Source organism: Erythrolamprus reginae, chromosome 3 (genome assembly GCF_031021105.1).
Source record: "Erythrolamprus reginae isolate rEryReg1 chromosome 3, rEryReg1.hap1, whole genome shotgun sequence".
Taxonomy (NCBI): Eukaryota; Metazoa; Chordata; class Lepidosauria; order Squamata; family Dipsadidae; genus Erythrolamprus; species Erythrolamprus reginae.
In genome coordinates, this window is record NC_091952.1 from 144,841,355 (window position 1) to 144,853,439 (window position 12,085).

General features: G+C 36.4%; 1 protein-coding gene across 1 annotated transcript in view; it reads right to left on the reverse strand.

The window, feature by feature from the left end:
* LOC139165416 (uncharacterized) overlaps positions 1–12,085 on the reverse strand; it is a 136,560-nt gene that overhangs the window by 11,504 nt on the left and 112,971 nt on the right. The window contains exons 5-6 of the mRNA XM_070748599.1: positions 6,818–6,876; positions 1,627–1,715 (exon numbers count right to left, since the gene is read on the reverse strand). Coding sequence (XP_070604700.1) covers positions 1,627–1,715; positions 6,818–6,876 — 148 coding nt within the window. The remainder of the gene's footprint in view (positions 1–1,626; positions 1,716–6,817; positions 6,877–12,085) is intronic.

A 12,085-nucleotide genomic window follows, 5' to 3' on the forward strand; every position in this document is an offset into this window, starting at 1 on the left:
TCAGAGCTATGTTAACCCAGATCTTCAAAATGAAAGAAAGGTCTTAACTCCAGAAACCCTTCTCTGAAACCAGCTTTACTTCCAACTGCTTTATGCATGACAGATAAACAGCAGATGGCTAGAATGCAAAGACCCTAGAAAATTATTCTATTGTTATTGAGGGCTGTGCACAGAAAAATTATTACCTGATATTATTACCAAACATTTTCTCTGTTAGCTGGCTGATTCTGTCCCCCCCCCCCCCCCCCAGAAGGCATGTTATTTGATTTTATTTCAGCTCAAACCAATATTGATTGAAGAGCTCTCCTAATAATTCTTTTAATAAAGATTAATTCCTCAAAAAGTAAAGAAGTAAAACGTTTAAGACATTTGGCTCAGATCAAAAATGGAAGGTTAATGAAAATTTTAGTTGGAATAACATCAGATGGCAATAAATATCCAAACTGGCTACCCTCCATCCTATACTTCTTTTTATTTTATTTGTAATTTATATTGTTGTAAGCTGCCCTGAGTCCATCAGGATTGGGCGGCATAGAAGTCAAATTAATTAAATAAACAAATAAATAAATATACATGAACATTAAATATTATTTTTTAGACTATGTGAATAACTTCAGATTTGTTTGTTTAATTTCATTGTGGTATTTTCAGCATAATAACCCATCAAATCCATTTTGTTTCTTGTAGGGTATGAACTACACATCTAAATTTGCATCATCTCCAAAAATTGTGAAATGTCAATGGTTCCCATGTGACTGGGTTCCAATTCCTACTTTCACATGACTAGAGATTAAGGATAATGATAGCTTAACACTATATGCAGTAGACCCATAATGCTCTAAAATGAATTTAGCTTAGTAATGTTTAAATTGCGCTGTATTTATTTGAAACAAATCAAGTTATATTTCAGTGGTAACATCACATTCCCTTGCCCTTAAATCTTTTTAAATTTTTCCATCGTACCCAAATTACAATTATTTGTAATATTGTACTATTTTGGGTCCTTTCACAAAATAATTTATTCTTTTTCATATTTAAGAAATTGAATGCTAGTTTGTAATTACAATATATTTAGGAAGGGGATCTCCAATCAAAAGAAGTTTACCAACCATAAAAATTATCACCTAATGAGATAGTGAGACTTCATTCAGCCAGTATCTACCTATTATCTCCTACCCTGTTCCTTGCATTACAACCATTCATTTAGTGACTGTTCAAAGTTACAGTGGCACAGAAAAAAGTGACAATTTTTCACACTTATGACTCTTGTAGCATCTCCATCACATGACCAAATTCAGATTTGAAGGTGCCATGTCCTTGGGTCATGTGATCACATTTTTCAATCTTTCCACAAGCAAAGTCAAAGTCAGATTCACTTAATAACCATATTACTAACTTAACAACTGAAATGATGCACTTTAACAACTGTGGCAAGAAAGATCATAAAATAGTGCAAAGCTCACTTAGTCTTGATTAGCAATAGAAATGTTGGACTCAATTGTGGTTGTAAGTTGAGGACTACCTGTAATTATTTATTTCTGGAAAATAAGTGCATGCTTTTCAAATCAGTTCAAAAGTGATGTTTATAGTAGTAAATATCTGTATAGCATACTGTTATTTCCTTACCTGTTGTTGCACTGGATACTGTTGGCCACTGTTGCTCAGGTCCTCCTGATCCAACACGCAGGCCTCCTGTCTCCTCTATGTGTACAGCACTAAACAAATCACAAGGTTTAGATTATACACTTTTCAGAAAAACACCAAGGCTCTCTAAAGCATGTGCAGAGAATACTTCCCCATTCTCACCAACATTTCTTGTTAATGTATGAATGGACTACATTGATCTCTCGTTTTTCGCGGGGATGCGTTCCAAGACCACCAGTGAAAAATGAATTTCCGCGAAGTAGAGGAAATATTTTTTTAATGCATTTAACAAGCATTTGGACTTTTAAAACCCACCCTTTGCCTTAAACAGTCATTCTATAATGTTTCTCAGCTGGAACTACATGTGATATCCTACCAATTTCTTTAATAGAGTACAGTACTGTAGGAGAATTTTATGAATTTTTAATGGATTTAATTTATTTAATGGATTTAAGGTCCCATTGAAAAAACTCGTGAAGTAGCGAATCTGCGAAAGATGAACCGCGAAGTAACGAGGGATTACTGTAATCCTTGTTTACCAAGATTGTGCACTCAGGGAAACGTTTAGATTGAGATTAGTTGTGAATAACTACTCAGCCACACACAGATATACAAACTTGAATTAAAGTTTACTTTGAGAAATAACATATTCAGATAAACAGTCTAAAGTCATACACATAATAAATCAGAATAACAATCCAAATATTACCAACTACAAAGTCTTTCTTACCAGTTGTCTTTGTCATAATCAGTAAACAAAGATATCAAGCCTAAACACATTTTAGCTATAATATATAACTACAATGCAGAGAAATTGCAGAGCATACATACAGCCATTAACAATGAGTTGACAAAGAGAAACAAAGAGAGTGACTCAGAGAAATAAGCTACAAACTCTAGCTCCATCTAGTGGCAATCTGCAACATCTGCAGCCAATGTATTGCCAACCCAACAGTTATGGGCACAATCCTAACATTCTCCACTTTGGGTAGGTCAATATATAATACCTTACATCTTCAAATCATAGTTTTTACAACCCTGTTTGTTTAATTGCACTTGTGCTTTAGTGAAATGGTCTGCAATGTTCTGTTCACTAATGCAGTATTCTAACTTAACCATTTTATTTTGAACACATTGTCTAACATTCAAATATCTCAAATCAGTGTGTTTAGTTTTAATTTTCACAGCTAAACTATTAGCCATACTAATTGCAGTTAGCTGCTTTCATTTGGTTCAGCATTATATCTTGCCAATTGATGTACACTGTAGGCACAAATGCTACAGGTGGCATGCGGAGCCATATCTGCTGCCACGCAAGCCGTAGCCCTAGCTCAGCTCCAATGCACATGTATGTGCCAGCCAGCTGGTTTTTGGCTTCCACAGAGGCTCTGGGAGGGCGTTTTTGGCTTCCAGAGAGCCTCCGGGGGAGGATGGGAGAGGGCGTTTTTACCCTCCCCCACCTCCAGGGAAGCCTTTGGAGCCTGGGGAGGGTGAAACACAAGCCTACTAGGCCCACCAGAAGTTGAGAAACAGGCCGTTTCTGTCCACCAGGTGGTCTCCAGGGGGTGGGAGAAGGTGTTTTTGACCTCCCCAGGCATTGAATTATGGGTATGGGCACTTGTGCATGCGCGATAACGCACATGCATGCTGTTTTGGTACCCAAGGAAAAAAAGATTTGCCATCACTGCTGTATTTATTTATTTATTTTATTTTTTAAATTATTTGTCAAACAAGTATAGTATTATAGTACATATTAACATAACATAACATAAGTAGAATAATAGAAAGGATAATATGAAATACTACCAATTATAGATTGATACATTTCCTTATCAAACATAGGATATTTATTATCACTGTGTGGAAATCCCTGACTAATTGGTGTTTTAAGAGTTTTACAACTCTCCCTCTTAATTTTACATGTGGTAAAATTCTAACAGTTCTAACATTTCTGACTCCTGGGATTCAGATCTTTCAAATGTAAAGGCACTTTGATTTGGTAATTTCCCTCCACAAGAATAATTTTTGTATGTTACCAGACAAATGCATGGAATCAAAATTGGGTAGGGGAGGGTGCATTTTAGGTGAAGTGGAGTGAAAGGATTTTTCTCAGTGCTGGACCAGCAACAGTTTAGGTTGCAGTTTCAGCATTTTAAGGATAGCAGATTCAAAGGTTATTAAAGATATCTTTCAAGTGCTTTCAATGAATTTGGAACTGGAAGTGCACAAAATGGAGTTCAATTAAACAGGCTGAAACAATTTCAACCTTCTTAAACTTCTTTGGAAAATTAGAGAGAGAGAGAGAGGGACCTAGCCTGCATGCCAGCAGAAATAAAAACTGTCAGACCACAAAAATAAAAATCCCTAAAAAAGTTTTTTCATTTATGAAAATACCATGTGTCCAAAGATCTTAAGCATTTCAAATTTCTAGCACAACATATTTCTTGGGTTTTTTGTTATTATTTTTTATTATGCAATTTCCTTTGTTATATATAAAATTTCAATATCCACAATGGCAGTTTACTGCCTGGATATAATCTCTTTTAAATTGATACACTATCTTTGAAACCACCTTATACCACATAGCTCCCAGTGATCGATAAGGGCCCACAGAGTTAGTCTTCTCTGGGTCCCATCAGTTAAACAGTGTCGGCTGGTGGGCCTGCAGGAGAGGGCCTTCTCTGTGGCTGCTCTGACTCTTTTGAACCGGCTACCTCCTGAGATCCAGACTACCCCCACCCTACTGGCCTTCTGGAAAGCTGTAAAGACCTGACCTTTCTGGAAGGCTTGGGGCCGTTGATCTGATGGCACACCATCAGGATCTGGCAATTAATAACATGCATGGTTTTAACTGTTTTTAATTATTGGTTATAATTTTTTTAGATTGTTTTTAAGGGGTTTTAATATTACATTGTATGTTTTACTTTTTTCGGTTGTGAGCCACCCAGAGTCCCTTGGGAGTTGGGCGGCATACAAATTAAAACAAACAAATAAAGATAATAAATCTTATACACACAATAGTTATAACCATTATTTTCAAAGTTGATTCACCATCATCTTCACTTTATAACATTTTCTGTTATTTAATTAAATGCTCTGTTCAGTTTTGTCTATAATTAGTTAATTATAGTTGATATCAAACATTATAAACACCATTTGTAACTATTATCCTCCAAGTCTATTAATCATGTTTACTTATCCCAATTATTCAATATTCATTATTTAATTACACACCATGTTTATTTACATATCCTCCTTAATTCTAAATTTGTAACCTGCTTCTATTCTAACCATTGATAGAATTATTCCCAAGTTAAAAAGTATTCTGTTTCCTCCTTATCCTAAATTTCAATGTTAATTTCAGCACATTCTAGTATTTTATTTATTACATTTTTGTCTATAGGTTGTTCTGCCTGGCCTGGTTAATTATCAGTATCGTAATTAATCCACAATTAAAACTTGGATTCAAAAGCAACCATAAGCAATTGTCTTTATAAAGTAACATGTTAAAAACAGAGATGAGTTCATCGGACTGCCAATTCAGTCGCGATCAGCAAAGTCCAGGATGCCAGCCAAAATAGGCTCATAAATTCTCAGTCATTAATTCTCGGCTTTGACAATTTACTCACTCAGCTCTTACATAATTTTTTCTAGCTCCCGTCAAAAACAGATTTCTGAATCCAGGAAGATTAGAAGAGGCTTTTTGCTTCCAGTCTTTGCTCTCTATTTTAGGAACGTTGACTTTCCACACCTCCTTTCCCATGAACCTCTCTTTTTATACTGCCAGGGGTGGCCAAATGTCCCATAGAGATATTCAGTAAATCTATGTCTACAGAGATATTTGTGTCTGTCTCTCATTCTTCTAATTCTAGTGTCTACTATTGGGTCCTCAATGTCCCCATCGTCCTCTGACTCAGACATTACAATAGCTGGGGGTTCTACAGTCTCTAGTGATACCCCAGGTTCCCAAGGTTCTAACTCACCTTCATTCTCACTCTCGGACTCAGCTGGCAAAAACACTGGCCTAGGATACCCAGACAGGCCCGGCTCATCCTCCTGAAAGTCCATGACCAGCTGAGCCGGGCATGGGCCATTCACAGCATAGGTATATTTTCATTTTTCAAATTTTGTGCATACACAATTCCCACTGCTGTTACCACATGTAAAATTAAATATATATTTCTTTTATTATATTTCAACAAGAACATCTCTGGTTTTAAGTCTATTTGTTGTTTTGTCATTTCTTCTAGCCACATTTTTATTTTTAACCAATATTTTTTTGCCATAGGACAAGTCTACCACATATGGTAATAAGAACCAGGTTTACATTTCCAACATCTGGGATATATGTTTTGGAACATCTTTGCCATTACTGCTGATATCAGATGCATTTTGCAAAGATTTCCTTTGTAGACTGTTGACATCATTAATTTATATTTCTTTCTCAGAGGTCTTGCAATTTATCTAATTCTACAGTATATCCCAAATTTTTGGATCATACAATCATAGTTTCTTTTAACTTGTTCTTCCAGTCTGACTTTCAATAGATAACTATATTTTTATTAGTTTTTCAGACCATCCATTAAAAAATCAGTATATTTCTGAAATCTTTCTTGTATCTTGATATTTCAACACATAAAGAGAAAAATGAAAATCATTCCTCTTTCGCAAGGTTATTGCTTATACATTTTAAAATCTTTTGGTCAACTTCTATGCTCTTTGTTGTGGCTATAAAAATGACACCGTTTTTTAAACACTATTTCATAAAATTTGTTACAAGCTATTCATCTGACTGATCCATGCAGAAAAATATTTTTGTAGCTACTTTTGATTTAAAACTCAGGCAAAAAATCATTGTTTACTTAAGAAGCAATCTTGTAGCACTTCCGTTTGATTTTTCTTTTTAAATCACTAACAGGACTAATCGGGCTTTCCTACAGCATTCTTGACTTCAGTGTTAATTAGCAGGAAACACATAATTTCAGATAAGTTTAATTCTGAATTAGGTGGCCTCAAATTAAAATATTTTTCCAAATTATTATATTTTACGTTTGTACTGAATCTGATGATTGGTACACACTTCTCATTATCCAAACTTTTGCAGAGAAGCATAGAATTATTTCCTTTAAAGCAACACAATAGCCAAAAAATGTTGTTGTAGTACCATACATACCCTTGTATTCCAGCTCGTAAAGATGCAGAATAACGCCAATCAGGATTGGGTGGTTTTGGCTGCAAAGTGAAAAGAACACAAATATCAGTATTAATTTGTACTTGAATATGTTTTAAAGGTCATGCACAGCACACTTCAATTTGCTCACTTGTTTCAATTTTTCTTTGCAAAAGGATCAAATAAATGTACATTTACTTTGTTGAATGCAGTAAAATCTGCAATCCCCTCATCCCCAATTCATTTAACAGAGAAAAATAGATGCTTTTGCTTTTAGATTTAATTGGGAAAAAAAAGATGGAGAAGGAAAAAAGCAGCTTTTCTAATTTTTTAAATTCTTTAATTAATTAAACTATTTCTTTCCTCAAATCCATTCTAAAGTGGCTTTCAAAGTACGTAAAAAGAGTTAATAATATTTGAAAATGGACAGAATATTTAAAAGCAGAAATGATAATTTTAAAAAGGATAATCAGCGTTTAGTCAATTTAGCTGATCTTAGAAAAACAAATCAAGGTCAGACATTAGTTTTTGGATGGTGATGAGTAGCACATTCCAAAATTGTACACTAAATGGAGAAAAGGAAAAGAAAAAGCCCAGGCAAAACAAACCATTTCCTTACTGTTGCTAGAAATATTTTGCATGAAACTCAGTTTAGCTCTGGAGTTCAGGTCATCTTTAATATTTTATTCCTATATGTTTTTGCTTTTGTTTTCAGAAAGGAAGTTTAGTCTACCAAGAACCCGCATCTTATATATAAATACCATTTTTATTTTATTTATTTTGTTTGTTTGTTTAAGAAAATAATATAATATAGATACTCCAAGTATCTATAATTTCTTTTTCTTTTTAAATCAGAGTCCTGTTTTACAATTTGCTCATAGGTACAGGTAATTCTTAATTTACCACAGTGATTGTTACATGGCTGATCTGATATTATGATCTTGTTTGTAGCAATCATTAAGTGAACCAAACATGTTAATTTTGCTGAAAATCAGACATAAATACCACTTCTCAATAAAACAATTGTAAAACATGGTAATGTGACATGGAATGCCACAAACATGCTACATTCAAGATACCATGTGCCCAAAAGTCAGTCATGTGACACTGGGGGCTGTGACCATCGTAACACTGAATCTGAGTTGTATGTAGACCCAAGGTAAGTCATAACTTCAAACAGTTGTTAAGCAACTGTACCTAAGCAAAGAGTACCTAAGGTCAAGGAAAAAGAGAAATAAAGACATGGAGTAATTTTTTAAAAAATAGAATTTTTTTTAGAAATTTAAAACATATAATGTGTTTAGGATAATACTAGAGACATACATGTATTTTCCTTTCCCATTAGACACAAAGCAAGAAAAATAAATCTGTATTATCTGAAAAGCAATTCACCAACAATTGCAAGATAAAATGCATGGATAGAGTTGATAGGAGATGTTGCCTTTCTTTTGGTAAAAACAAAAGCAAATGTTCAGAAGCATAGATAAGTGCTGAAATGGGGCTTATATTTTTTAACCACCCAATATCAGCAGTGGATTGCTCGCGGTTCAGACCATTCTTAGAACCAATAGTGCTGGTGGCAGGAGTCTCTGTCCACTTGACAATATGCATGCAGGAACTGGTAGCAAAATAATTCAGAACCCACTACTGCTATATACAGTTCCTAAATGTGTGTGTATTGGGGGGGGGGAGATAGAGGGAGACTGGGACATAGGATTCAAGATGGGGACTGACTGATGCAAAATAGAATAGAATTATAACTTCCCACAATTTGGAAATAATCCTTTAATTCAGACAAACCTTTGAGTGGGCATGCTACTTTGCTGACTCTCATTTAATTACAATTCCAAGATATCTTTCACACATACTATTAATCCTATACAGGCAGTCCTCAATTTATCACCTCAATGGAACTGGAATCTTGGTCAATGAACAAAACAGGCATTAAGCAAGACTCCCACACAACTGCTTTGTTCAACAACCACAGTCCCAGTGCCTTTGGTTCCAGTCATTAAGTAATCTCCTGGATCATTAAGCAGATGGAGTGAAAGAGCTACCTGTTGACTTCAGTTCCCCTCCATGTGGCGGAGGGTGCAGTGAGGTTGCGGATCTTTGGATTCTCCACCCTTTAGAGAAATTTGGTTTCCCTCCGGGTGCAGAAGACAACTGTGTTGGAAGGATTCAGGATCAGAGCTTGGATCTTCAGGATCTATTTCTTTATTCTACCAGAGGAATTTGGCTCCCCCTTTATGCAATAAAGAGAACTGCTCTGGTGGACTACAGAAAAGCAGATAGAACCTTGAGGATCCGAGCTCCTATTCTCCACACTGCCAGAGGAGTTCATGGTGGTTGGTTAGCAGCTCTTTTAGCTAGCCAACAGAGACAAGAGGAAGTTCTCTTGGCAGGCAGCAGCAGCTTGCAACCTTCTCTGATGGCTTCTCGGCTGACATTTTGACATTCTTGGCTTTCTTGGGGAGGCCAAGGAAAAAGATTGCAAATGGCAATTATATGATCATGGGGCCCTTGGCAACAGGTTCCAAGTACAAAACAATCTGCCAAACAGCCAGATTACAATCATGTAACCATGGGATAGATTGCATGACATTTAATCATGGCTAGAAGTGCTTTACAAGCTGCAAAAGACCCCTTTCAAGGTCATCAGGACTTATACTTGTGGAACTGATTTCTTTTTCCCAAGAACTGACCATTTATTTCTAGAAATGTTCGTTCTTCAGCCTATCCATTTAACACAAATACTGAGGTTTTACTACCTAAAATAATGTGAAACAAGGCAGAATTCGGCTAATTGTTCTAAGAAAAATGTGATAAATGCACTTTTATGCACCTTCATTTCCTCCCCCCCTGCTTTTGAAATATTATTTTAGCAACAATAAAAAATAAAAACTTTTAAAATATTGTTTTTGGTTAAATATTGTTTTTTGGTTTTTCTCTTCATTTTTTAATCCAATTTTCTGTGTATATTTTTACTTCTTCTTTTGTTAAAATAAAATAGTTCTAATTTCTATTATTGAAAAAGACATTGTCTTCATCATAACTAAATACCCATCAATTATTTATCTTGAAGAAAACTGTATCGCCATAAAATATCCTGTCTGGGACAGAAGGACAGTCTGAGCCTAAATACTTTTGGTTCCAAGCCAAAAAATCCATTTACCTTTGTACAGGAAATTTAAAGCAAGAAAGGGGGAGGGCAAAGTTATTGGCCTATTTCCTATCTTGAAGGAAAAGACAAGGCTAGCGATGCTTTGACTCCACTGTATAGAGACCAGAAAGCTTTTTTTTTTTTGTTCTGCTTCTTTGTCTGATGAGTGGTTCCAATAAAGAAAGGAGGTTATTCCCCCCACCCACCACATACCTTTCTTTCAAGGACTCTGCAAATACTATGATTGTCTACTGCTGAAAAGTATAACATGGATAGCTATCAATTTATACTCTTCGCTTCTCTGCCTTACACTCTACCATTGCCACCACCATGGCTGCTGCTTGTTTAGTGGGGGTAGCCTTGGCTATAGCGGGCAACTTCATTGTTTTTTTTGTCCACCACAATCCATGAAGGAAAGAAAGACAAAGGAAAGGCCATGCATGGCTGGGCAAGCTTAGCAACAGGAGGAGGAATGGCATGACGGGGGTAGATATGGCACTTCCTATTTTGACAACTTGTTCTCTGTTTGATAGGAATGCAGTTATCCAGCTGTGGAGGGATCCTGAGATGCCATAGGATTTGAGTTTTAGAAGTAGTTTGTTGTGAACCACTGAGTTGAAGGCTTTACAGAAGTCAATGTAAATTGCATCTATTGGTTTGTCCTGATTGATCTAAGAGAGGTGTTCAGCAAAAAGAGTTTCCTCTTCACCAGCCAATGAACTGAACTACAGAAATCTTACCTGGAACTAAACCATCTAAGCTGAAGCTGTATTCAATGACCCTGAGGGAGTTAAAATGGGCTGTGATTGTCAAAAACCTTGCCTTTGGTTCACTCAACTGGCCTGATGCCAGGTGGTGGCCCCTGTCTTGTTCCATGAAAAGGATGGGATGCTTCTTCTGTGGATGGATTATAGGGGTAAAAGCTGTGAATATGGAAACATCTGCCCCTGCCCCTAAGGAGAGACAGGCTAACCAATTTTGCAAAATGTTCACCAAAATGGACCTGAGAGGCTAACTATAATATGAGAATTAGGGGGGGGGGGTGAGTGGAAAATCACCTTCAACCATCTTTTGGAATGCCTCCAGTTCAAAATTTTCCCATTTGGCCTCCTGAGGCCCCTGGCAGTGTTTATGTGGCTGATAAACATCTGTATAAGGGGTACTGGGATATCTAGATGACATTTTAATCTACACTGAAATGAAGACAGAGTATGTGAAACTAATGAGGATTATACTCAAAAAACTGCAAGCCACCAAACTGTATGTCAAACCTCCAAGTGCAAGTTTCACCAGAGTAAAATAGATTATTTGAGTTATCACATCTCACATAAATACATCGAGATGGACCCCCGAAAAAATTCAAGTGGTGCTGGACTGGGTCCCATCTGTACCAGAAGCAATTGCACAGCTTCCTGGGATTTGCCAATTTCTACCACTAATTCATTTTGTCATTTGCGCAAATTGCATTCCCCATCCTAAACACAAAAGGGAAGGATAAACCTAAACCAAGCAAGCCTCTTAAATGGACTTTAGAATGCCAGAACTGCTCCAACCAGTGGCAGAACCTTCAGCATCCTAGAGAGAGTTCTCCATGGATTTTATTGTAGAACTTCCAGAAAGTTCAGGGAGTATAGTTATACGGGTGATAACTGATTTATTTTCTAAAGAATCGAATTTTGTCCCCCGTCAGAAGATTCCTTCAGCATGGGAGTTGGGCAAACTATTCTTGCATCATGTCTACAGATTATATGGAGCACCCCGATGTATTATTTTAGACAGAGGGGTGCAATTCAAATCTACATTTTGGAGGGCATTTCTTACCCTACTTGGGACTGACCAGAGACTTAGTTCAAGTCACCATCCCAAACTAATGGGAGGTATCAATGTACAAATTCAGTGTTGGAACAATATCTCAGGTATCTAATATCTTATATTAGTTATCAGTAAGATAACTGGACTGATTTGTTGCCTTTTGCTGAAGTGGCATATAATAATTCCATGCATAGTAGCATTGGATTCGCTCCTTTTAGGGTGGCTACTGGATAGGACTTCAACCCTACATCTGAATTGCCCCTCAGTGACCCCCCCCCATTGCGTCACTGAAAGAG